This window comes from Stigmatopora nigra, chromosome 3, assembly GCF_051989575.1.
Source record: "Stigmatopora nigra isolate UIUO_SnigA chromosome 3, RoL_Snig_1.1, whole genome shotgun sequence".
NCBI classification, from domain to species: Eukaryota; Metazoa; Chordata; class Actinopteri; order Syngnathiformes; family Syngnathidae; genus Stigmatopora; species Stigmatopora nigra.
In genome coordinates, this window is record NC_135510.1 from 4,063,735 (window position 1) to 4,089,906 (window position 26,172).

Sequence of the window (26,172 nt, forward strand, 5' to 3'; positions counted from 1 at the left end):
TAGCTAGAACTGGGTAAAGTACTCCAATGGTAATGTCCTAACCTTATCTTCAGTATAATTGTTTACTACAATGTTAACATAACCCAGAATGAAGGTTGTGTAAGTAAATATTTACATATAAAACCCAAATAGAGCAGTTGTCATATTGTATTTTACACAACTAATGTGCACCATTCTTTCCACACAAAAAAACTCACATGAAGAATATCTCCTGCACACACATAAACACACACTGTAGCAACCTTTGCTGAGCATTTTCAATTGCTGCATTTGCTTCTTCTTAAAGCACCGCTGAGATTTATGCCGTTGTCAGCTCACGAGGGTGCAATCAGAAATAAAGATTGCATCAACTCCTAAAATGTGTCCGTAGGTACAGTACTTTAATACCTGTGGTTTGAAGTGTTATTTCGGTCTGTATTATCTTTTATTTATTTATATTTATTTATTTTTATGTTGTATGTTTGTTTCCAGACCAAAATGGAAAGGAGTGCATTGTGTAGACAAATAACGTTTAGTCAGAATGGAAGTGAATGAACAAGTTTTGCTAACAAAGTCTGTGAACCCTTTCAGGGATTCCGCTTTTTTGTTGTTGTTGTCGACGGTAATCATATCTTTTTGAACAAAACAAATCATCTTACTCTATTGGTGGGTGTTTTTATCTGAATACATAAAAGGAAAAATACTTTCTTCTTTGTCAGAATTGAATAACTTGTCTCAGGGATGACCTAAAATTGCTGAAAAGTCACTAAGTTTTCTAATATTGTTGCTTTACCTTACATAACACTAATATGTTTTGACTTTTCAATTTAAACCTTATGTTATGCTAACTCATTACCCTCAATCAACGCATTAATTACAAACATTTTACATTTTCTGCAAGGCTTTGTGACAAAATATTTCAGGTCTAAGATTCCGTGAGTGAAGTTTTATCGTGCTATACTTTTTTTAACATTTAATTCTGGTTGGACAAGTTTATATTTAAATGACGTCCGGAAGGTAGAAATATGTCATAGCCATCCCTAGGCTAGATATTCTCTCTCGTAATGAAGAATGGATTAAGTTTAGAAAGAGCCACAAAACCCCAACAGATATGTCGAGGTTTCGCCACAACCTGCCTCATCGTGTCACCGTAGTGACAGCTTCCTGCCTCAAGCCCCTTGTCACTGCCCTGTCCGGCCTGCCTCTCTGTACCAAACTCACCGCCACTTCCTCGGGCCAGACAATGGCTTATCCTGCCTCCTTCACCATCTGTCGCATCACTGTCAGAGTCAACTGCGAGGGAGGGGATACAGGAAGTCGAAAATGAGGAAGCAGGAGAGAGGGAAAGTCTGAGGAGAAGAAATGTGGACACACTACGTACAGGTCATTTTCTGGGTCACCCTAGCCATATTTATATCAACCCCTCATTTGTTTTATTGGTTTAGCCTCTCAAAGGAGGTCATTGACAACATATTGATCCCCACTGTCTCCTTCAGGCCATTTTGACTGTTCTGTCAGCCTCCCGTTTCATTTTTTCTTTATTTTTTTTGATGTGAAAGAAAACAGGAGTACCAAGAAAATACGATGTAGGCACAGAGATAACATGCAAACTCAACACAGTCCTGAGCATGGGTTTGAACACTTGATCTCAGCATTGTGAGGCGGTTGTAAGAACCACATGTGCACGTCCCATCTTGCCAGAAAAAAAACGTAATAAGCAGGAAAATGAAATGACTTCCAGGGCTCTCATGTAAAAAAGCGTACCTCGGTCCTGCACTCAGGCAATATCCCCTCAATTATTGCCCCTCACACAACCCTCCTTCCTTCACCTCGAGCTGAAGTTTTAATTCCCGGGCTTCCGATAGAAAGAATGCCCTCGATATAATGTGAAAACTCTTGGCGGATTGTGGACGTTCCCTGCATGGCTTGTCTATTACTGTTGATAGGGACGGTAGTATGTGGTAGCTGAAAATCGTAATAAGAGCGCTATTTCTCAATGTATTAGACCAGTAACACCGATTTTATTCAGAGGGAAAATTTCAAGCTGAATATACCCTGATGGGGAGTAACTTGGGCATCATTGCATACTTATTTTTAAGTGAGAGGGGAGGGAAAATCTCTTATTTTGTTTGCATTTGTGCAAAACGTAAGTCAGTTCACCATCGCTATAGTTATATGTCAACGTGAATATGAAGGGAAGTGGGCCGCATCGTGCTGAAACGCCATTCACCAGTGTATACTTGAACTGGAAGGGGGATCATCCCATTTGCCAGCTGAGCGTCTACATCCTTAGAGTGCTATTTTGACTCCCACTTGTTTTAATTGCCTTCTGGAGTAGACACAACCTTTAATCTCTACTTTAAATAGACACTTGTAGTTTGAATGGCTATGCAAGAAAGCACAATGGAGACTTAAACATGCACATAAGGATGGGGACAATTGCGACTATAAATTATTGTGTGACTCAGACACTGACAGTAGAAAAGGATGCAGCCTCTGTCTAATGGAGGTGGTGGGGTGCATCTTGGTTAGACCTGTGACTACTTGCATTTTGTAAATGGGAAGAGCGGCAAAGCGTGGGCAGCTCGGACCGAAAATGCTTGATCACGACTGTTGGTGAGTCTAGCCCAGAAGGGGGCGCAATGGTTTTTGAGAGATTGGCAAAGGGAATATGTGGGTGGGTATGTAACAGAAGACGATAGCAGAGTTCTAGGGATGGCATAAGAAAAACAACTCTCATTGGACTCATCTGCATCATGCACAGAGCTCTGTTCTGGTGAAGCTAGCTGAGCGCAACAAGGGAACAGCTAGCATGTGGGTGGAAGAACAGAAGGGATGTAGAAGGTCAATGAAATAGCTGCACAGACTGGGAATCTACCAGGATAATATGTTGCTATGCAATATGCTGGCTAATCAGTGATGTTGAAAAAACGAAGTGCAGCAAGGCGCCTTTTTGGGTCCCCAAACATTCTGACAATTGACTTTTAATATCATCCAAACAGCTATCGTTCCTAATACCACTTCTCATTAATATGGAGATAAGTGAATGTGAGTAAAAATAGTTGTTTGTCCATATTTTTCTATCTGTTGTCAATTGGATTATCACATGGGTCGAAGCTACTCCATCATAAGAAGAGTCGTATGAACAGCGTGAGTCGCACAGCTGCCTTCCCAAACAGCAACAAGATGGATCATGTTTGTACAGGAGATGCAAATCAGCCCCCTTATTGATTTAGTGGCCTCTGGTGTGGAGAGCTGAGTACTCTGTGCCTTTTCAGCTCCATGCTGTGACAACTCTGCTTCTATTACAATACACCCCTCCACTCGATATTTGGATTAGTTGCGGTCTATAAACAGCCTGTAAATGTCAGGGATTTTTTTCGCATTTTAAATACATGTAGAAAGGTAAATAAGATTTGACCTTTTAATAAAATCATCTTTGTTTCTATGTGGCTGTATATGTTGTTGAAAACAGAGTTTAATATCACTAATTGTTTATGGGCAATGTTGTGTATTGGAGTGTTTATAGCTAGGAAGAGCTGTGAAACCTTATTACTGCTGTTCACTGAATTTGTATGGAAGTCTGCAAGGGGCTACGTGAAGCTTGAAATTATTCCAACAGCTCGTCACCCAACCTCAACCAGAGTAACTTAATCTTTATTTATGTATTTATTCAATCTCCAATGAGAGGGAATGCATTTAATGCTTTCTCGACCGACATCATCTTCTGATATTTGTCGTCAGGAATATAGAATATTTTTAAACACAAATGAAATGGTGTTGATGTGCATGCCAAAGAATGTAATGTTGAAAATATAGATATTGATATGTCATGTATTATTACATGGAAAAATAACTGTGGCAAAACATACTAAAATGTGGATTTCACGCAGAGAATACCGCAAATAACTGGAATACAACTAAATTTAAAAGAAATGTTTTTATTCTTATATTTTCTTTTTTTGTCATCTAAATTTTACCTAAAAATATTGATGCTTCAGTATAAACAAAAATAAAAATAATATAATTTTTAGATTTATTACGACCCAGAGTATAACTAATTCAATTTTAAAAAATGGAAATTTAGATTAAAATTTGCTCTTGAATATTGCGCTAATTTAAGTGTGATTTACACATATTTTTAAAATTGCTCAAATATCAGAAGAGTATAAAATTTCCTAAAAAAATTGACAAATTTCTACAAATTTTCTAAACTATCCTTTTCCAGACAACAAATCCAAAACACCCCCGATTTAAATCTCTCAAAACTTCATTAAAACAGCCTCAATCCAATCAAGTTATGATATTACCAACATTATGCACAACTCTGTAAATAGTTATAATTTCCTTTTTTTCCCTTTTGTGCAGAGTTAATTAAGAACAGACACGTCTATCTTTAAATAGCGTGTCCATTCAATCTAGCCAAATAATGTTGGCGCTTGTATGTGCTGCATTTGGCAGGGGTGGCATTGTTAGTCCTCCAATTCCACCACTAATCCAACAAGTGTTCACAAAAGCTCATAAATATGAACGGGCTTGTCCTTTTTAGACCTTGTAAAGGAAAAGATTGCCTGTGCACGGATTATCATCCTCAGGCCATGAATAGTACATCAGTCACGGATGTATTCAATGATTTGTCAATACAAGAAAGAAAATGTAGCCCTCATCCTGCCTATAGTTAGCCAATAATAAGTTCCGGTAGTCCTGCTACCCTCGTGAAGATAAATGATATGGAAAATGAATGTATGAATGAATGAATATATATCAACATAAGATTAAATGTATTTTTTTCCATGCATTTGTAACTCATACTGTGGCTGGTGAGTGTGTGTAAAACAGCAGACTGGATCCAAGTGCTCTATCAATAGAACACCAAAGTATCAGCTAATTAATCAGCTGCCCGAGGAAATTAGATGATAATGCAACCTTTGCTAGGCTTCCTGTGCAGCTGAAAGGATCTAAAAGCTCCAAGCTAACTTGCACACACATTAAAACCTGTGTATAAATGCAGCAAAAGACTAATATTTATTTTTGTTTTAAATACACAATTCGTTTTCTTGTGAAAGTGGACAATGGTGGGTTAGAGAATGTGTGTCAAAGTGGTGGCCCGTGGGCCAAATCTGGCCCGCCGTATCATTTTATGTGGCCCAGGAATGTAAATTATGTGCTGATTTTCAATTTTAGGATCAAATTAAAATGAAGAGTATAGCTGTATTTTAAATTTCCTGATTTCTTTCCCTTTTTAAATCAATAATTGTACTTTTTTAACCCATTTTTTCTGTTTTTAAGTTCAAAAATTATTTTGTAAAATCTTAAAATATTTTTTTAAAAGCTGAACTAAACATTGTTTTAGATCTATAAAAAAAACGGAATATTCCGGGATTTTAATCCAGTTCTTTTCATCCATTTATAAAAAATGTATAAATATTATATCTAAAATGGTCCGGCCCACTTGAAATCGAGTCTGACACCCTTGGGTTCGAGCTACAGTAAAAAAAAGTTGCTGTAGCTGTAACCCATCTTAATTTTCAAACTACTACTTTCCTTAAAACATGGTCACTATTACTGTTAGGGTCATATCAGAATACCAGTATGCGCTAATAGCTCCTTATGCATAAGGCATCAATCAACTTCAATGATACTCGTGTTGACCAAAAATCCAAACTTTAACTATTTTTATGTTATTAATGCATAATTTGAATTGAATAAATTCACACACATCTCCGCCGACATGATGGGTACGGACAGAAATCCTCCCGGCTTGTGTATTATATATGAGCTCATATAAAATATATATTGCTAGTATTCAATGCTAATGCATCCCATGTTTTGCGTATCGGCTCAACACCTCATTCATTGTTGAATGAGGCTCGATGTCTTCGGGTGGATGCTCGGAGCTGCCATTCATCCTCGTTAGAGCGCCTGTCTCTTGTCAGCCAGAATGGCCGCCTTTATCCCCAACGTAGACGATTGGACATGCATACATGAACGAAGCAAATGCACATTTACTTTGCCAGTTCCTTGACAAAAATGTGTGGGCAGTTCCCATTTTTTTACATGATGGATTGAATATAAATGAAGTAGAAATCACAAAACATTGCCGTATATCATTTTCGGTTAAGATATACATGCAGCATCAATAGTAGAGTGATAAATGTACTTTTTGACTTTCGCCCAGCGCACAAGTGATTTGTTTATCATCCGTTTATTCTGTGTGGTATCCATAGGAAGGCTCAAATGCTTGATCTCTGAACTGTGACTGTTTGTGCTGCAAGACTTGTATAATCTTAGTATCATGAGGAACATACATTACATAAGACAAAAATCAGAACACAGTATAAGATAATTGTACCAAAATTATTACTATTATCATTTTTACTAAAGAAAATAGGGTGATTTTTTTTCTCCTGTCAATTTATGGTATGAACAGCAACAAGTGGAGACGTGGCATCCTATGAAAAAGCATTTTTAATGTATTTTAATTGTTTTGAATGTCACTGGATTACTAGAAAAAATACAAACCCAAGAGAAGCAGGTATTTATGTAGAAACAATACGTTTATTTTCCATAATGTCTCCTTTGAAAATGTAGCAATGACTCCAACATACTTAGAATTATACAGTAATTACTTAAAAATTTTAAAAAAACTGTATGGGACTCTAAAAGTACCACTAGTATGTCTGTATCCCCAAATAATGCAAAAATAACAAAACATTTTTAAGGTGCTTTATTGAAATTTCAATAAGATCTTATCCTCGAAGTCTTTATGGTGGCACTTGAAGCATAAAATGATTCAAACTGTCAAGCTCCAACCCATTAAGATGATATTTATTTATGTATTTATTCAATTGGAAGTGAAAGAAAAATGCATTTAAGTATTTCTCCAGAGAGCGTTGGATCCATTAGTGCACACATTAGGCTGTGATTCACGCCATTGTGAATTAAGTAGGAAAGCAAAGAAAAATGCAGTTGGGGAACTGGTTGGCCTGATTTTTTGTGTATGTTTGTAAAAATAATCTTGGTATGAATGTTTTTAGTTTGTACATTTTAGCATGTAGCACGTATTTTATTGTATCACTCCACCCCGATCATTTTGTCCAATGATTGAATGATGTTTGGATGTGTAGAAAGTTAGACGTGAAAAGTAGTCGTGTTAACATAGTTCGGACCAACAATACTTTGGTAAAAGCAAAGAAAGTGAACTACGAACTTTTCTGGTGTGGTTTTGGGTTAAAAGGTGTCAAACTGGTGGTCGGGGGGCCAATTTGGCCTGCCGCATCATTTTGTGTGGCCCGAGAAAGTAAATCATGAGTGCTGACTTTCTGTTTTAGGATCAAATTAAAATGGAGAGTATGGATGTATAATACAATTCCCCCTTTTTAAATCAATAATTGTAAATTTTTAATCAACATTTTTTAGTTTTTTAGTACAAAAATCATTTTGTAAAATCTAAAAATATATTTAAAAAAGCTAAAATAAACATTGTTTAGATCTATAAAAAAAATGGAATATTCAGGGCTTCTAATCCAGTTCTTTCATACATTTATAAAAAAAAAACCTAAATATTATATCTAAAATAGTCCGGCCCATGTGAAATCAAGTTGACGTTAAAGCGGCCCGCGAACCAACCCGAGTCTGACACCCTTGGGTTAAAACAACACATGAAAAATATATTTTATAACACTGCAAGAAAACCAACAGTAATTTCGACCCTGTGATGCCATTTTAGATCAACCCTAAATATTTCCCTTAGTATTCAAAGTAACTTTTATTCTTCATTTTGAACCCAACTACAAGAAATAACGGTATTGAATTAAGATTAAAAGCGTTGCAGAAAATCTTTTCCGAATCCATTAGTTTGCTTTTGTCCGGTTTCTTTTCCACTGCACACAAAAAGCTGGAAGTGAAGCCACGACCACGGCTGTCGAGCGCTCATGATGGGCTTCACAGCGGCGTCCCAGCCAGCCTTCGGGGCTCATGACTTTTACGAGACAGTCGGAGGTCAGTAATGAATATACATGTGCGGTCTGAAATGGGAGGAATGAGGCGGCGAGAAGTAAAGTGGAGGCCCAAGAAGAAGAAGATGAATACTGAGTTAACGTGCCGAGCGGTGTCGGGCTCCGTTCCCATTCGCCCATTCGCATTGTCCTCTGCTGTTAGTCTCAGCTGGGCTTGTGAACATAAATATTTACACAGTTGTCATGAGCGGGATTTATAGGAATGGCTCTGCTCTTCCCCTATAAGAGAAATACTACTTTTCCCCCTTTCCCTTCGTACAATGCATCTCACCTCCGCCTGTTTTGTTGCCGCTGCATGCCCGGTGGAAATATTGTCTCATTGTGTTGACACTTCTCGTTCCCTCCTGGGCTCAAATAAGCTGTGCGGAGATTTTATTATTTGCAACTGGTCAGCTGGTGAAGTGGAGGGAGGCCAATAAAAACTCTGCCAAAAGGCTTATTGTTCAATACTTGATGTAATAAGAGAACAGCAACTGTCCAAATCCACTTATTTCTTTTGAGCACCTCCAGGATATTTGCTGTCAAAACCCACTGTTAAACTAATTCTCTAGATTCAAAGGTAAAGTTTTTTTCTTTCTCTTAAACAAAAGAATAATAGTGTACACCGGAGGTTTACCTCAAACTATGAAAATATATTCGGCAATGGTTTGAGTACCACTTGTTGTCCTTCTAGTGATCGAGTCCATCCTTTGCATGAAATAGGGCCTGAAATGACATTTTATAACTGGCATGATTGTCGACAGATCATAGACTGCTAAATAATTCTGGGTATTGGGCTACATGCTCTTTCATCTGGTCTAAAGTCATGAACTTTAAAGGGGTGTACAGGACAAAGTACCTTGTGATTCAGGGCTATGAAATTTCTCTGTTTTCTGGGCAAGTCATTAATTTGTATTGACTTCTCCAAACTGCATGCTATGGTCAGTAACTTAAATTTCCTGTCTTTAGCATTACCCATCTGTTTGGCATACATATTCAAGATCGAGGGTGCTCAGACCATTTGATATTGGACCGCAGTGGGTCCTAGAACTTGTTCCACCTGATACTACACAGACCGCTTAACTAATGAGGTTTCTGCCAAAACAAGTAGTACCTCGTATACTCGTATGAAGCTGAATTGGTGAAAAATCTGCATCTATTACGGCCTTTAGTGGACTAATAGCCCACCCCTGATTGAGGGAGAATATAAAAGTCACCTAAATTAACACAAAATGAAAGATTTTAAGTTTCTGCTTGTTTACACGATTGATCTGGATCAAATAGTATTTGCTAGTCTAAATTGAAACGAGTCTTGCGGGCTATTTTTTTATTTTCAACACGCATGGAAGACTATGTATTTTTAAAGTGTTACACCACCAATACCAGTGGGAAAAAGTAAAAAAATAGAGCTAAATTCCTCAAAAATAGGAGTTATTTAAACCAGAAATAGTATCAATGCACTATTTAATTTCTGCGCTTACCTCGGGGCATTCAGGTACATTTCCATCACTGTGATGCTATAAAGGAGGAATAATATTTGATAACTTAGATCAATAAGGATGATTAACCCTCACATAGTATTGCGTCTTGAACCAAATAAAATACAATAACTCTTGTACACCATGACCCATGCATTCTACTCCCTTATGACTCACCCCCATCCTGTACAGTCGTATAATCTACCAATGCCATATCTACTCTCTGGTGTCTCTCCTCTGATATCTTGGCATGTAATTAACTCCTTGGCATGCGCTGTGGGCTGTCATTTTCATGGTAATAAATCTCACCGCTCCTTACCGAAGGTGGAGGAAGCGCGCGGGACTGTGTGTGCTTAGCTTCTGCAAACACGCCCGTCTCATTTTGATCAACTTCCCTGTTGGGTCCAAAGCAGACTAATAATCTTTTAAATGCAGTTGACTACATTGATTGAAGATATACGAGTTTTTTTCGGACTATAAGTCGCACAAACGAAAATAATGCACAGCGAAGAGGGAAACGAAGTCTCACTGAACTATAAGTCGCATTTTAAGGAGGTCATGTTTGTATTTTTATCATAAACCAAGAGCCAACATACTTTAAATTAAAAATAGTTCAATGGAGAACAAAAGGCTAATTAGGGACTTGTTAATGTATTTTTTTTAAACTGGATCCAGGCATTTAAATATTTTGGGGGCTGTGACGTTTTGCTTTTGAGGGTTTGTATTTATCAGTAACAACCCATGTGTCAGCCATTATGTAGTAATTTCTTTTCATCTGCTTTATCAATGGAAAATCGCATCTTTCCTGCCTTGCTCTTGGCCACAATGTGTACAATAGATTAGCCAAAGCCACAAAAAGCAAGCAAAGATTCATTTTTTTGTGTACATGTGAGTAAGCGTGTTTGTTGTAGCTCAAGGTTCACAAGCAAGTAATAGGATGAAAGTTCGGGGGTAGATGAGGTGATTTGATGTGTTTCCAAGATGGATGAATGGAGTGCAGATTGCACCCTGTCTGTTGTTGAGCAACGTTCCCTTTAGGTCTAATGAGCGCAACGCTGTGACCTAAGCCTCGGAGGTTCACAGGCCCGATTAAACAGCGTCTCGTCGACAACTCAGGGGAGGCCAGGGCGGAGGGACGGGTAGCGGCAGCGGTTTCCCTTCGCTCCCCTCACCATCTTGTTCGCTTTCCCCTCCATTGTCCTAATGGCTCCTTGTGAACTAACCCCATTTGTCTCTATCGCAAACAAACACAAATACACACACACATATGTAGTAGTCTCACAGTGGTGTTGCCTTTGTTTGACTGTCATTTGTCTTTATTATTGTTTTGTTTTTTCCTATAGCGTCAATGTCTGATGGTTATATTTTTCTTCAAAGTAACCAGTAGGGAATTCTCATGGGCAAAGTGTAAATTTCTTTTCAGACACAGTGATGTGTATATATATATACAGTGGAAATCTAGATGCAGTAAATGTGTTATTGATGAACTGAAAGATGGGAGATTAATACGGTATTGAACATTGGTCAAATATGAGATACTAAATGGCTGCAGATGTCTTGCAACATATTTGTTATATTCAAGAAGACTTCATATTTCTCAATCTGAGCTCCTGGAAAGGATGTTTTCAAGATACAGTAAAAAAAAAAACACTTGGACAGAGCATTCTGTCGCTTAATTTCTGTAGAAAACAGACACGCTTGCCTCTCCCTAACATCAACCTGATTTTGAGCCCATCCTTGTGAGCTCAAATTCATCCATGTTTTAGTTTTTATTTAATTATTACATTTATCCTTTATTTATCTACCAAGCCCTAATGTCCCCCTTCCCTTTTCCAGCCATATTTCCACATTTATTCAGATATAGTAAGCAATAATGGGGCTGAGTTTGAGCGATGATGATTAACTACAACAGTATCCAGGATCTGGCATAACTCATGATAAGATAGCTTTCCGCCGAGACTTTGATTTATCTGGCGGGGAATATTGGCCATTCCCGACGCAGGGTCATGAGTCGAAGACGCTCCGTTAGTTGAAGCGCAGCCGCCTGGCGTGTTTTAATCTTCCTCTCTTTACTTTGATCCAGCTAACTAGAGTCAGAGCTCCCTCCAATCACATGCGAGACGTTTTAAAGGGTTGCAATTAGAGACCAAATAGCCCGCCGTTTATCAAACTCCTTTCATGTCTACGTCCTGTTCTGTCAAGGCGGTCGATTGTCTGTGTAGCACCCAAGGTTCAGTACAACCTCTGCTTGCTGTTGCTCTTTGGGTCAAAGTTTATGAGGGTCAAGAGGAAAAATAAAGGGTCAGTTAGCTGACTGTAACACTGTGACCAATACATCACTTGCGGTTTACAGCACAGTTCTACACTTGCACAGCAGAGAACCAGCTAAACTCTCATCATCTCAGTTTGAGGTGGTTGAATTCAAACTGCAAAATAATAACCCTGCAAAAACACAACTCATAAAACATCAATAGGAGTCCCTCCTGCATTTTCTTCTTGAATTCACCACAGTAAGAAGCCTGAAGGAGATCAGTGTAGAATAGTAAAGACTGTGAGGTACAGTAGACCCCAAATCTTCAAACTATATCAGTAATACTTTCGGGAAATTGCATTTGTTTGCAAGAAATTGGAACAAAGAAGTCAATAAAGTCAGATAAACCCCAAATCTTCAAACTACATCAGTAATAGTTTCAGGGAAATTGCATTTGTTTGCATGAAATTGGAAGAAAGAAGTCAAGAGGCCAATGACAATTTGCATTAGCTTTGTGTCTCTATTTACAACACAGAAACAAACTCTACTCTCCCTGATAAACTCTGCTGACCCTTTATCTATGCCTCTAACGTTCCTAGAGTGAATCTCAGACAAAGGGCAGGCAAAGACAAAGAGTGTTTACAGGGAGAACACGCTGCATTAGGCCAGTGAGAAGCCTGTTTTGATGGAGAAAGAAAATTGTGAGAAACACGAGGGTAAGCCCAAGGCCCTTTTGTGATTTTAGTAGAGGTGAATGAGAAAAGGAAAAAGTGAACAGAGACATTAGGAATGACAGAGGAAGCCAAGAATTGGAGCTGACAAGGGGGCCTGTGCTGACAGGAAGGAGGAAGCAACAGGGTGAGAAGGGTGGCGGTTGAGTGGGATGGTGAAGGGTGAAGGGGGGGAGAGCGAATAGACAGAATTAGACGAGTGAGCGCATCTGTTTGCAACTCGTGAGTGAGGTAGCAGCGTTGCCTAGGAAACATCAGCCGCTTGGATTATGAGCTGATTAGCGAGCCTCCTTTTCTCCTTCGAGCCCACTCAACAATCTGATGCACAATAGCACGAGTACAATTAAAGGTTTTGTAGCACGTTGCATTCAACATCCACGACCTTTTTGCCTCGACAATGTCTGTCTGTGACGGCGAAGCAAGGTCCTTCTCTGGCTTTTTTTTATCTTTGCTTGCAACTACATTTTATCGATCATTGCCAATATTAAAGTATTATCGTATTTTCACGACTATAAGGTGCACCGCATTATAAGGCGCACCCTCAATGAATGACATTTTCCATATATAAGGCGCACTGTATTATAAGGCACACTGTCTACTTTGGAGAAAATTTAAGACTTTTAAGTGTGCATTATAGTCGTGAAAATACAGTAATTGCTATTGACTTCCAGGTATGAAGAACTCACTACACAGTCACCGCTAGAGCCAGCCATTGTTGATGTTTTGGATTTTTTTGTATAAAATCTTGCAGTGGGGAGGAGCTATAGGATGGAAGATTTTGTAAACTAAGATGTCATCTGCATATTTAACAGTATTGTTTGAGTTCAGGCGTTTGTGTATTTTTAATATCCGACAGTGGTGTTTTTCCGTTTTTGTTTTTCTGTTTTGGTTCCATATATAAGGCGCACTGGATTATAAGGCGCACTGTCTATTTTGGAGAAAATTTAAGACTTTTAAGTGCGCCTTATAGTCGTGAATATACAGTATGTTTTGTAATGTCTACATTTTACATTCCATGGAATTTTAGAGACAAAAATCCTAGTTTAGGCATGTTATTTTTTTATTAAGACAATTATCGTAAGGAGTAAGGCTTTAACGTGAGTTTGAAGTCGTAGTTAAGTGTGATTATAGTTTATGGTACATTTACAAGATGAAGCCATCTTGTAGCGCAATTTACTAGAATAGGCATTTGATTTAAATGCTAATTCTCACAATCATTCGGTACTCATCAAAAAGTGGTTGTTTTGATTGTCTGGTGCCTAGTTTTGGTCCTACGGGAATGAAGAGTTGTATATCTCGCTAACAGACAACCCTTTCCAAATTATGTGCATGCACACTCGTACACCCACCCGCTCTTCACCGCACTAATCCCAACTGCTGGCATTTTTTTCTGTTACTGAGCTTTGCCGCGGGGGCGCTTGTGGCGCAGGTACTACAAATACAAAAAATATATAAAATAAAGAAAAAACATAAAATCCCTTTTGGGCAGATTTAATATTTTCTTTTTTTTTTTTTTCAAGCTAGGCCGCTTTTATGTGGGGGCAGGAGTGCGCCTGCTCCCTAATGCTAGAGTAATTGTAGATAATGGAGTTTTAAGGACAGCTGCCGATGCAGGTTTAAGTAGGATTTGAGTGGAGATTTATGGCAGAGGGAGAACGAGTGGCCGAGTGCAAAAGTTGGAGAGGTGTCAACGCGAACGAATGAAGAGGAAGTCAAGGAGGGTTTGGAAAGAAGGAGGGTTTTGCTGAGGCTTATCCTAGCGAAGGTGAGAAACAGGTGAGATGGGAGGAGGGGAACTAAACGGCTATGTCTTATCGTGCCGTTAAAAAAACAACAACAAAAACTTGAATAAAACTAAAATCGGTAGTTTTGGAATGAAACCAGAGCATTCAAGGCTACGGGAACGAAAGGGTTATGTCGGGCACATACTGGATGACTAATTGTGGGGATGTGAAATGAGGCTTGACTCAATCTACACCCTTGAATCAACTCTGCCCTGCAGCATGCGTCAAATCGGCCCCATGAGTGCTGCTCCCCCGAACACACCTTGATTATACCCTTTCAATGTTACGCTCTGGCTCCTCGTTGGGGGATATGTGACAGGGGGAAAAAGGTAGGACTCGGAAAAGGGGCCGGTTGAAATATCGGTCAATACTTAGCAGTGGCACAAAAGTAGAGGAGCGGAGTGCGAGAAATATCTAAACGCATTGCCATGAAAGCGATTTTAGAGTGAAGGGTGGAAGGGTTGAAGGGATGATGGGGGGGTCCGTGTTTGGCTCGCTGTAAAAGCAGCCGTGCGTGGCTCCTCGGCTGCTGTGGCAGTCACACTTTATGAGGTATGGAGGTGCCGTCTCCCCTTTTAATGATACAGTTTAAATGGAAACGCAGGAGCTTCTGGCAGCACCAAGGACTCCCCGTGCCAAACCCCTGCAACCTATTTTTTTTCAAAGCCTACGGCTCATTATGAAGTTAAAAACAAAGTTTTTCCACTGATAAGATAACTTTGACTCAGACTGGACAAACAAAATGTCTTCAGAATCAATTTACCCACTCATTTTTTAACCAAATGCGTTTTGTCGGGGGTATTTGGTCATTTAATCACAAGACATGTTAGAGCAGAGAAAATGTCTGTCTTTCCAGTGAATGGAAACAGTGTGTACAGTTATCTTACTACACATCCATCAATTTTCTTCTGTTTAAAATGTTTATTGTCATCAGGATATATACCCTGAAATGGAAATAAAAGAGTGGGTGTGCTGAATCTAGTAAAACACTCAAGACTTTACTTGCAACGATTACACTAACTTCCCATTCACGAGGGAGCTGAGATGGAGATAGGTGAATGAGTATGAATCACACTTTTACAGATAACAATCATCCTTTTTTTCTGAGCTGGTTCTTTTTTATGTTGAAGCAAAGGCAGTCACAAGGGTTATTGTTAATTTGTATTCAGTGCAAGATGTCAAAGGAAAGTACCGTATTTTCACGACTATAAGGCGCACTTAAAAGTCTTACATTTTCTCCAAAATAGACAGTGCGCCTTATAATCCAGTGCGCCTTATATATGGAAAAAAACAGAAAACCAAAAACGAAAAAACTCCACTGTCGGATATTAAAAAAACACAAACGCCTGAACTGAAACAATACTGTTAAATATGCAGATTCCATCTTAGTTTACAAAATCTTCCATCATATAGCTCCTCCCCCACTCCAAGATTTTATACAAAAAAATCCAAAACATCAACAATGGCTGGCTCTAGAGGTGACTGTGTAGTGAGTGCTTCATACCTGGAAGTCAATAGCAATTACCGTATTTTCACGACTATAAAGCGCACTTAAAAGTCTTAAAGTTTCTCCAAAATAGACAGTGCGCCTTATAATACAGTGAGTGCGTCTTATATTTGGGAAAAATGTCATACATTGAGGGTGCGCCTTATAATGCGGTGTGCCTTGTAGTCGTGGAAATACGGTAATGAAAAATGTTCTTAATGTTTGTGAGACATACGAGTTTAATGTCCCTATTGGCAGTACTGTATGGCAAAGATGTAGCCTTTCTATATATTCTTTAATATAAACAGACAGAAATGGGTGGATAAATGAATAGATGGATGGACGGATGAGCAGACAAACTGAAGGTTGATGGTTGGATAAAATGTCTAAGAATTTTTCATTTAATTATCCACTATATATGGTACAATCTTGTCTGTATTTGAGCACAATGTGAAGCACTGCAACCAAGAGTTGAATAGGTTGCGGCTCACCTATCACTCGACATTCTAACAGGACAACATGTTGCACTAATGCAGTATTGATCTGACGAGAGCGTGTGTGTGGTTGAGACTTGCACTCTTGGTGAACTTTGTTGCAGTCTTCTTACTTGTGAGTGTGTGGGATCTTTATAGAGGCAATGACAGTGATTTATTCACCGGTAGGCATGCACACAAGTCTCTTGTTGCTTACTCCAAAACCTTTCCCCTTGGCATATATATATAAATTTATATTTATATATATATATATATATGATAAAACTACAAAAGTAGAGTAAAGTTTTTTGCGCCTCAGGAAAGAAAAGCATTGAAAACTAACAGTAGTAGCCTGTAGAGTAGTATGCAATGTGACTCATTGAGCCCACTAACATCAGTTATTCCCAATGCAAGAAAACAGGCAGACTAACTAATGGAACCACCCACACAAAGCATACGATTTTTTCTCTTTTTTTCTTTTAATATCATCTCTCACACTTATATACACACACATACACACCACCTTCTCAAAGAACTAATGCACACATGCGCACATGTGTTTTATGCCAGCCCACTCGTTGCTTGTTTGCTGCTACGCGGCGTGTTTGCTTTTTTTTTCATTTTTTTTTTTTATTTCATCCTGATTGTTGCGGGTGTTTGCTGTGCAACCACACAACTGACTTCCTTAGAGAAACTTCCTTCCAATTACCGTCGGACTTTTCTGCCATTTCTCCTTGCCTGCCCTCCTGTCTTTTAATGTGCACGTAAACAAGCGCAAGGTCATAGTCTTCCTTTCACTATAAATGGAGGGGGATAAGAGGAACGTGCATGTGGTTAATCCTTCGGACAAGCTGATGGAGGGGTTTGTCTCAGTGATGCTGGGATTGTAATTATATTTCATCTTCTTCTCATTTCGCGCTCTATTGTGACTCAGCAGTTTACCAACCATTTCCAGCCTGGCCCTTTTTTTTCTGTCCAAAGCAAGTGTGTGGTTTTTATTTCATTTTGCCATGGATAGACTTTCCCAGTGGACTATTTTGGCAAAGACTCAAAAGGTTCAGTGTTTGACTATCAGTTTGCATGGTCTCCTCTGTGTTCTCTTGCTACTTGTCTAAAGTCAAAAGCTGCATGATCAATGATTGGAAAATTTGCTGAAGTTGTGAAAGGATGTAAAAAATAAAAATAAATTCTGGATACAAATTGAAAGGAAATAAAATGGCCACAAAATAGTGGTTATAAATGGGGAAGAGTGGCTTTTTTTTGAAGGGAAAGAAGAGTGAACGAACCTGATAGGTATGTAAGGAAAGGAAAATGCTGTAATGTAATAGAAACATAATAGAAAGGAATAAAAATTGATGGAGGAGGAGAAGAATGTAAGACGGGGATTTTAGATTAAAGAAAACAGAAATAAAATGAAATGGAAAGAATGGAAATGAATGTAATTTGAAAAGGAAAAGCAGCAAAATGTGCTGAGATTGAACGATTTATGAATTAAGAGTTATGATTTTAAAAAAAGATGTCTTAGTTTCATTCATTCCTTCATTTTCTGTTCTACTTGTCTTTACAAAGGTAATGGGGGTGCTTGAGCCTATCCCGGGTAACAATTAGTAGTAGTAGGGGGCAAATCCTACATTGGTCGCCAGGCTAAATTGCAGTTCAGTGTAAAAGAATGCACAATATGTTGAAAATGTATATTTTCACCAATATACGGACTAATTTTTAAAGTTAAGTCCATCAAATCCAGGTCAACCTCTCTTGAGACGCTAAACATTTTAACCGAGAAATTTGCAATTCCTGAAGCTGATGACTTTAGTCAAGACAATCCTGAACAGAGTAAGCAGTATTGATGAAATGGTAATAGTAAGATGCAGTGGATGCCCAGTCAATAGTTCCTTCCTCTCCCAACTACTCCCGTATTTTTTTTTATTTTTATTATTTCCAGCAGGAAAACAACCTAAAGAAAAAGACCCTTATTTTCATTGGCGTCTTTATTGCAAGACTGGCCGATGTTCTCGCAGCACAGACTTTGATTTTTAATTGGTTGAGGAAGTGGACTCACCCAGCTGGCAGGTTGCCTTAGAAGCCCAACCCGAGTAAAAAGTAAAGTTTAAAAAAATAATAATAAAAAAACTTTGAGGCATTCTTTCTTGGAGTGATGACAGCACCCACACCCTCATTTCCATTCCTTGCTATTTGTCATCCTTCTCCCTGTTCTTTCTCTCTCGCTTTCTCTGTGAAGCAGAGATGTTAACAATGCTGTCCCCCACTACATTCACCAGTTCTGCCTCATTACAGCTAAAGAAGCGGCTAAATTAGTGCAGGAGACCGTGCACCTGTCAACGAGGGGAAGACACGGTGCTGGCGAAGGGGAGGGAAGGTAAAGGAAGCGCTTACTTTAACACGCTTATTAGCCAAACTTGGCCGGCTTCTCATCTCCTAGCGTCTGCTTCATTATTAGCGACGTTTCTCCAGCAGAGGCAATATTTGCTGACCGATCAAAAGTGTCTGGCCTAGTTTTTTTTTTATTATCTTGAAAGATTTAGTCGATAATCCCTTCTTAATTTGTCCCTGCGGTCATTTCGGGGTGGAAAAAGAAGGTCGGTCTCATAAGCGTAGGGTAAGAACTTGTCATAAATTAACCTCCGGTGACCCTGCTTCTTTATGCGAAGACATTACATGCATGATTTTCTATTTCAGAATCAGAATTCTTTTCAATGTGAAGTGAAGTTAAGAACTAGATGAGCTGCATAGTACAGAAGTATTCAAAAGTAGTGATTTTGTACTTTGTTTTTTAATGGAAAGTTATTGAAAAGCTTAACCAAGCCTTGTAATGGACTTGTAAAACAGAACTTAACATTTTTAAGTCATCATATTTCACATTCTCTCCCAAGTTTTGACAAGGTTGTGAGTGCAAATTCAAGTTGTTGCTGAAATTGAAAATGGTGTGTATGATTTAGCAGAATTTCTGGTTAGTATGCACCGTTTCAAAACATACGTTAGCAGATTCTATGGTAACCATGCACAGAAATTGACATTTTCAGCGAACTGCATCTCAGGCTAAGTACATGAATGTAACTCAAGTAGGATTTAAATTTATATCTCTGCAATGCTTGGCTAAATAAACCACAGAGCTTGCCTGACTAATGCTTTGTCAGATACTCTTGAAGCCATCATGACTAAGGCTAGGCCAAAGTTCAGATAAAGATCAAGTAAGCAAAACCTAACATTTAAAGTAAGGACAACTTGACATTTGAAATGACCACAACTTAGCATTTCAAGTTAGCACAACATAACCCTTGTATTGTGTTACACAGAAATCTGCCCACATATTCACTAGTGGAACAAATTTGAACTGTAATTTACCTCAGGTTGAAAATTCAAAATCTGAAGTACGTTATAAATGTCTTCACCTCAAAATTGACCCGGTTGGAGAAAACTAACAATGATTTTTGCACACCCAAACTTATTACGTTATTTGTATTATATGAATAGAAACAATACCAGTTTAGCATTTCAAGTAAGCACAGTATAACAAATTCACACAACTTAAAATATTTGAGTTCTGCTCACTGTGATATGTGAGTGTTCTCCGTGACCGGATGTTTTGTCGAAAGACGTTTGGTCCCCAAACGTTTGGTCGACCGGATGTCCGTTCTGCCAAATGTCCGTTCTGCCAAACGTCCGTTCAGCCAAACGTCCGTACTGCCAAACCTCCGTTCTGCCAAACGTCCGTTCTGGCAAACGTCCGTTCTGCCAAGCGTCCGTTCTGCCAAGCGTCCGTTCTGCCAAGCGTCCGTTCTGCCAAACGTCCGTTCTGCCAAACGTCCGTTCAGCCAAACGTCCGTTCTGCCAAACGTCCGTTCTGCCTAACGTCCATTCTACCAAACGTCCGAGTACTGGTCTTCTCTGGCCTTATGGCCCCTGAAATTGATATCTGATCCTGCAATTGTTCAGTTGTTTGACACATTTACTGTTTTCTTCTAAAAAAAAAAAAACGTTTTGTCATGAGAACCAGAAACATTCCGACTTGTGCTCGCCCACCCAACTCCCTGTCAGATTTCTATTTAACACTCTTCAAGGTTAAAAATCCCATCTGATAGGACAAAATGAATTCCTGCACAATGAGGAGGGCCACCGGCCACATAAAGGAGGACAGTACCGAGTTTGTAGCGAGATTGTGAATCTTTTCGCTCCAGAAATAGCACGATTGGCTCTGTGGCTCAATGGAAAAAAATGCCTTCATCCCGCTGGACCAAGTAAGACAATAGGCCATTTTAATTTCTTTTCTAAAGCGGACAGTAGAAGAAAATGATACAGACTTAATTGATGATTAGGAGAGCACAGGGATCATTTGGAGAGTTCTCGCATCCAGTTTCTCAGCATTTTTTTCCCAAACTGGGCCTTTTGTAGCATAATTGCTACTGCTCAGAGGGCTCCGGGGGTGGAATAATCTCACGCTAAGGACAAATTGATCAGTAGCAGACACAATTAGTCGAATAAAAGCATACATAAAAGAACTGTTATGTCCAAGTGAAGAGAAAAAATGGATCTGCTGGAGCTCAGTGTGACACCTACATAGAGAAGCCTGTGGGCAAGAAACCTGACACTACATATCATTAATTTTGTTAAATCAAGAATTAATTGGGGGTGGGATTTGTGACACCGACAAAATCAAGAAAGATAGGAATATGTCTCCATGTCTGTTTTAGTAATGATCAAAATGTTCAAATAAGACAAGATGAATGACATCACTGCCTTTCTAAAATTGCATTTTAACCTCACACGTTTTGAATAATTAGACTCAATCTCAAAACAATCAAGTCATTTCATATTTATTTTTCCCAATATCCCAACAATGGTTCTAAAGGCTTTACAGGGCCATAGTTGACCAGAAAAATGAGTGTAGTGTTTGTGAATTGTACCATTTTTGCACATCACATAATTATTTTGGAGCCTTTTAGTTGATGTACAGAAATTCCAATAGAAGAGAAATAACAGTTGCACGAAGTATGCAGGCTACCAGCTTTAAGCAAGTGCACATGATTATAATAGCTAGCTTTGGGATGACACCCAATCTCCTTCTGACCCCATTTTTGTATGATGCATACATGAGTCAATCTTCAGAATTTGTCATGGTTGGAAAAAAAACCCTCCTAGATTTGGGGACACATTTCCCCCCTGCAGTGTCCTCATTTGGCGGCTTTATCATCAACACTGCAGACAGGTGTTACTTGCACCCCCCCCCCCACCCCCAGCCCCTTTCCCCCAACAAACAAATTGCAATTTTATATATTTGAAAAATCATCACGTTGTAGTGTGAAGTCAGAAGTAGTAGTGGAAGTAAAAGTGGGGAAAGATATTACGCATGATGGCAAGAGAAAGATAGACAAAGAGAAGCTGCTTTGTATTTCTTTCTTTTTTTTTTTTAATCCACCAACATTATAATTGGCTTTTGGGCTTCACTCGCAGCCAATTAGCATGCTTGTTACACGCAAACACCAGCAGCTAATTGGCCCGAGAGGAGAGAGTGGCATGGCCCCCGAGAGAAGAGAGTAGCATTCATTTGAAGATTAGCTCCTCCAATGTCAGGAGGCTGTTTGGCAAACACTTGTATGGAGCATTTCAATGCAGCGCCAACTGCAAATATTAGTTACACTGCCGTCGCGCCATTATTGCGAGTGAGATAATATTATTGTTGTAGAATGTCCGGGGCAATCAAAAAAGCAGAACTTGTGTGTGTGTGTGTGTGTGTGTGTGTGTGTGCTGGTAGGATTTAAAAAAAAAATACCCAAACAGCCTTTTCTTTAACAATGACATAGATAGGTAGATAGATTGTTGTGTTGGAATGTATTTTGTTGGTACTTTGGATTCTGGATAGAATTTTCTTATGTTGTTTGACAATGTGATTTGATAGAGTTGGCATGTAAATGCCAAATGATTGCCTCAATAATTCTAATAACTAGTGCACTCAAAATAGGAAATAACAAAATGTACTACACCACATGTGTCAAAGTGGTGGTCCGCGGGCCAAATGTGGCCCGCCGTATCATTTTGTGTGGCCCGGGAAAGTAAATCATGAGTGTCGACTTTCTGTTTTAGGATCAAATTAAAATGAAGAGTAGATGTATATTAAATTTCCTGATTTTCGCCCTTTTAAATCAATAATTGTAAATTTTTTATCGATGTGTTTCTGTTTTTTAGTTCAAAAATAATTGTCAAATCTAAAAATACAGAAAAAAAACACAATATATCTATAAAGAACTATAATCTATAAAAAAAACTGAATATTCAGGGTTTTTAATCCATTTAATGCAGCCCACGAACCAACCCGAGTCTGACACCATTGTACAACACTGTTTAAAACAAAGAAAAAAACATATCTTCCTTAATAGTCACTCCAATCTCGACAATAAATTTAGCATATGAACCAGTGTAGTCTATCATAGGCATCTAGTTCAACTCCCAAACATTGCACTACTATGTAAATTAGCTGAAGCGAATTAAGGAAAACTTGAAGATTGAAGTGTGGTGATATAATAATTGCGACTTTTTGCATATTCAAGCATCGTGCGCTCATACACACAGTCACTCACTTTGACTTGGTGTACTGCGACAAAGGATTTTATTCTGTTATGTTTTATTCTATTCTGATGTTGTGGGAGGTGTGGAATGTGCTAATGGGAAAAAATGTGCAGTTTGAGGAAAAGTTGACAATTTATAAAATAGAGCTGTCTGCACTTAGGAAACTAATGCATAGTATATAAAAATAAAAAGTATGAGTAAACGTGTGTTGAATAAAATCATGAGGAGAGCATCTCATGGTTATTTTAGTGGCTCTTTTCATGATGTAAAATATTTTAGATGACATTTATACATGTATCTGCATGAATATGGGTGCACTTCATTGTCTTGTTCAAATAGTATGAATAGTAATATGATTGTGTATTCGACCCTGAAGGCCATTGTAGCAGACTTAGTTTTAGACCAAGGGTGTCAGACTCGGGTTGGTTCACGGGCTGCTTTTGCATCAACTTGATTTCATGTGGGCAGGACCATTTTAGATATAATACTTGGATTTTTTTTTAATAAATGGATTAAAAGAACTGGATTAAAATCCCTGAATATTCAGTTTTTTCCTAGATCGAAAACAATGTTTAATTTAGCTTCTTTGATATCTTTTTAGATTTTACAAAATGATTTTTGAACTAAAAACACAGAAAAATTGATTAAAAATGACAATGATTGATTTAAAAGAGGGAAAATCAGGAAATGTAATATACATCTATACACTTCATTTGAATTTGATCCTAAAACAGAAATTCGGCATTCATGATTTACTTACTCGGGCCCCACTAAATGATGCAATGGCCCAGATTATGCCCACGGGCCGCATCTTTGACACCTGTTTTAGACCGTTCAAAAACGGGTAGAAAAATAATTTGTTCTTCCGCTTTTAGGTGGCTAGTGTGAAAGGATCTTAAGATTATATAGTAAATCTTTCTCATCACATTCATCTCATTTTCTGAACCAGTTCATCCTCACCAGGGTTGCGGGGGGGGGGGGTGCTGGAGCCCATCCCAGCCAACTCGAGGCCAGAGGCGATGGACAGGCGTTTATAAATATATCAATTAACATCCTTACATACGTCCGCTAGCTATCACCTACCTATGAAAACATCCCTAGTGGAGGTAATAGTTGCTTTGGATGGAAAACCGGAACCAATCAGATGAGAAATCACTGCTGGTTAGTTTGTTCACATTGGACATTTAATGGCAGGTGGGAGAGCGCAAAAAAAGTCTGTGTTTTACCTTGACAAGCACACCCAAATACACATAGAAACGTGCACGCAAAAAATTCAATCATGCTCAGTAAGGAGAAGCCACTGAAGTGTCGGCCATCTCAAGGCATCAGGCCATGACAATAACAATCAAGCTTGTCCAAAAGTCCTCTTGTCTTCCCCCTCCCTATTTTTATGGCCATACTTTTCCAGCCCGTACACATACGCACCGACACACAGATAGAGGAGGACATGACATCTTTATTAGCCCTCAATGTGCAGCCTGGGCTCAGCATGAGATTGCAGGAGTGACCCCTCGATGAGCCCTGTACAGGGCCAATGTTTACCCAAAGCCGGCAGAGCAGACCATTAACCTCTTTCCAGATAAAAGACAAACAAGAGCGTCTCATCTTGAGGCCCATAAAGACACAAACCATCACGACAATCATCTCATTATTAAGCCGGCTGAATTGGTGGAGATGGTGCGGCAGCAAGACGTTCCCCCCCAGGGGCGCTCTTCGGCTATGGGTTGAAATACCCGCTATACGCCACCGCGTGCAAACATGTGATTAACCCAGAAGCGAGAGGTTGGCGAAGACCCTCCCTAGTCCATCAAACACCTCCTGGCTCCCCTTCTTTACACACAATTCTGCTTTGTCCCCAAACTCCTCAAGCCCCCCTTGGTGATTTAAGATTCTGCAGCTGTGATTAAAGCCCCAACCTGGTAGGGGAGGGTAAAATGAAGGGTGGGCTGGCATCACCTTCTCTGGAACCTGCGGGTGTAATTCAATCACACCTCGATAATTCCCCTGATGTGAAAGCCGATTCTCTACTTTAGTGCACAACTTGCGTTAAGAACCTCGTCCACCAACACTAGGCAACTTTTATTTATTTATTCTCCCCTGCACAATCTTTTCTATCTGTTCGTGAATTCGAGAAAGTTTCTCATTCGCCAAAAGAGAAGGACATGGAATAAAATAAAGAATTATAGCAAAAATAGCAGATGGCGAGATACATGGTGACAATAATTGTTTATACTTACTGTTTGATTACATGTGATAATGAGAGGGAAAAAAATCCTCAAGGCAATTAGTGTTTGTGGCTGCCATATTGTGAGAGGACATAGGGAAGGGCAGATTTTATGAAGCAGTCCTTATCAAATATCTTCACGTAGGTGATTGAGCATGATAAGAAGGTGCAATAGCAATAGACTACTCCTACTATTGTGTGTGAGACTGTGCAGGTTGCCATGCTAAATTGTCCAGCCATGGACGAGGGAGGGGGAGGCTTGGGCCCAATATTCAGAGACGACAAGATAGGTGGATAAACTTACCCCTGGCAGAGTCTTCTGTTCATGGAGGGCGCTCTGGGCTTTCAGTGCTGATTCTCGGGCACAGTATGTAAGAAAGGCACATCCTGCAGACAAAAAGAAAGCTGTTCTTACACCAATCTTGGAAGATAGAAATTCCAGGAAATAATTCCATATAGATATTATCTTATTCCTGGAATCGTAATCTTTTTTTCTTCAGTAATGGGTTTCACATTGTTGTAATTTAAGAATACTTGTCGTTAAGTATGTTTTTATGTTGGGAAACTGCATATTTTTAGGATAGTGAGGAAAAATATAGAAAACTGATTTTCAATATGGTGGATTTCACCTTGAAAAGAGTAGTAGTCAAAAATATAACTTTAGAACTTAAAAACTAAAAGTGTTATTCAGATAATGGTTTGTTTTTCAGCCAGGAAAATATTCTTAAATAATAAGTCCAAAATTATACATTTGTCCTTGTTGGTATCTAATATGTGAAAATCCTTCAATCTAGAAAACTAATTTTCAAACTTTTTACATCAGCTAACCTTGCAAAATATATAAATAATAAAGGTCGCTCATAGTACAATCCCCTACAAAAACATAAGTCGTGAACAAGGCTGAAGAGTTCATTAAATATGAGTGAACAATAGTCTAATTAAACAAAGATACTATTATTATAAGCGACTGTAATAGTTTGAACATTACACAAGGGAATGTGAATTGCACAGTGAGACAAATATCAGTTCTTAGACAAGGTTAAATTCACTGAATATTATGCATTGAAGTAAGAAATTATGTACATTAAGACAACTCAACTCCACTCACCATAACTGTATTTTAACTTTAAGTTATAGCTCACACATGACCATACTTGTGCACTTTGATAAACTACTAGTCTAGAACA

At 38.8% G+C, this 26,172-nt stretch overlaps 1 protein-coding gene and 1 long non-coding RNA gene across 7 annotated transcripts in view; one reads left to right on the forward strand and one right to left on the reverse strand.

Moving 5' to 3' along the window:
- LOC144194558 (uncharacterized) overlaps positions 1-26,172 on the forward strand; it is a 195,993-nt gene that overhangs the window by 148,119 nt on the left and 21,702 nt on the right. The gene's annotated exons all lie outside the window — the stretch shown is intronic.
- celf6 (CUGBP Elav-like family member 6) overlaps positions 1-26,172 on the reverse strand; it is a 132,271-nt gene that overhangs the window by 94,124 nt on the left and 11,975 nt on the right. For all 6 annotated transcript variants that reach the window (XM_077713709.1, XM_077713707.1, XM_077713708.1 and 3 more), the window contains exon 2: positions 25,290-25,372. In XM_077713709.1, coding sequence (XP_077569835.1) covers positions 25,290-25,372 — 83 coding nt within the window. The remainder of the gene's footprint in view (positions 1-25,289; positions 25,373-26,172) is intronic.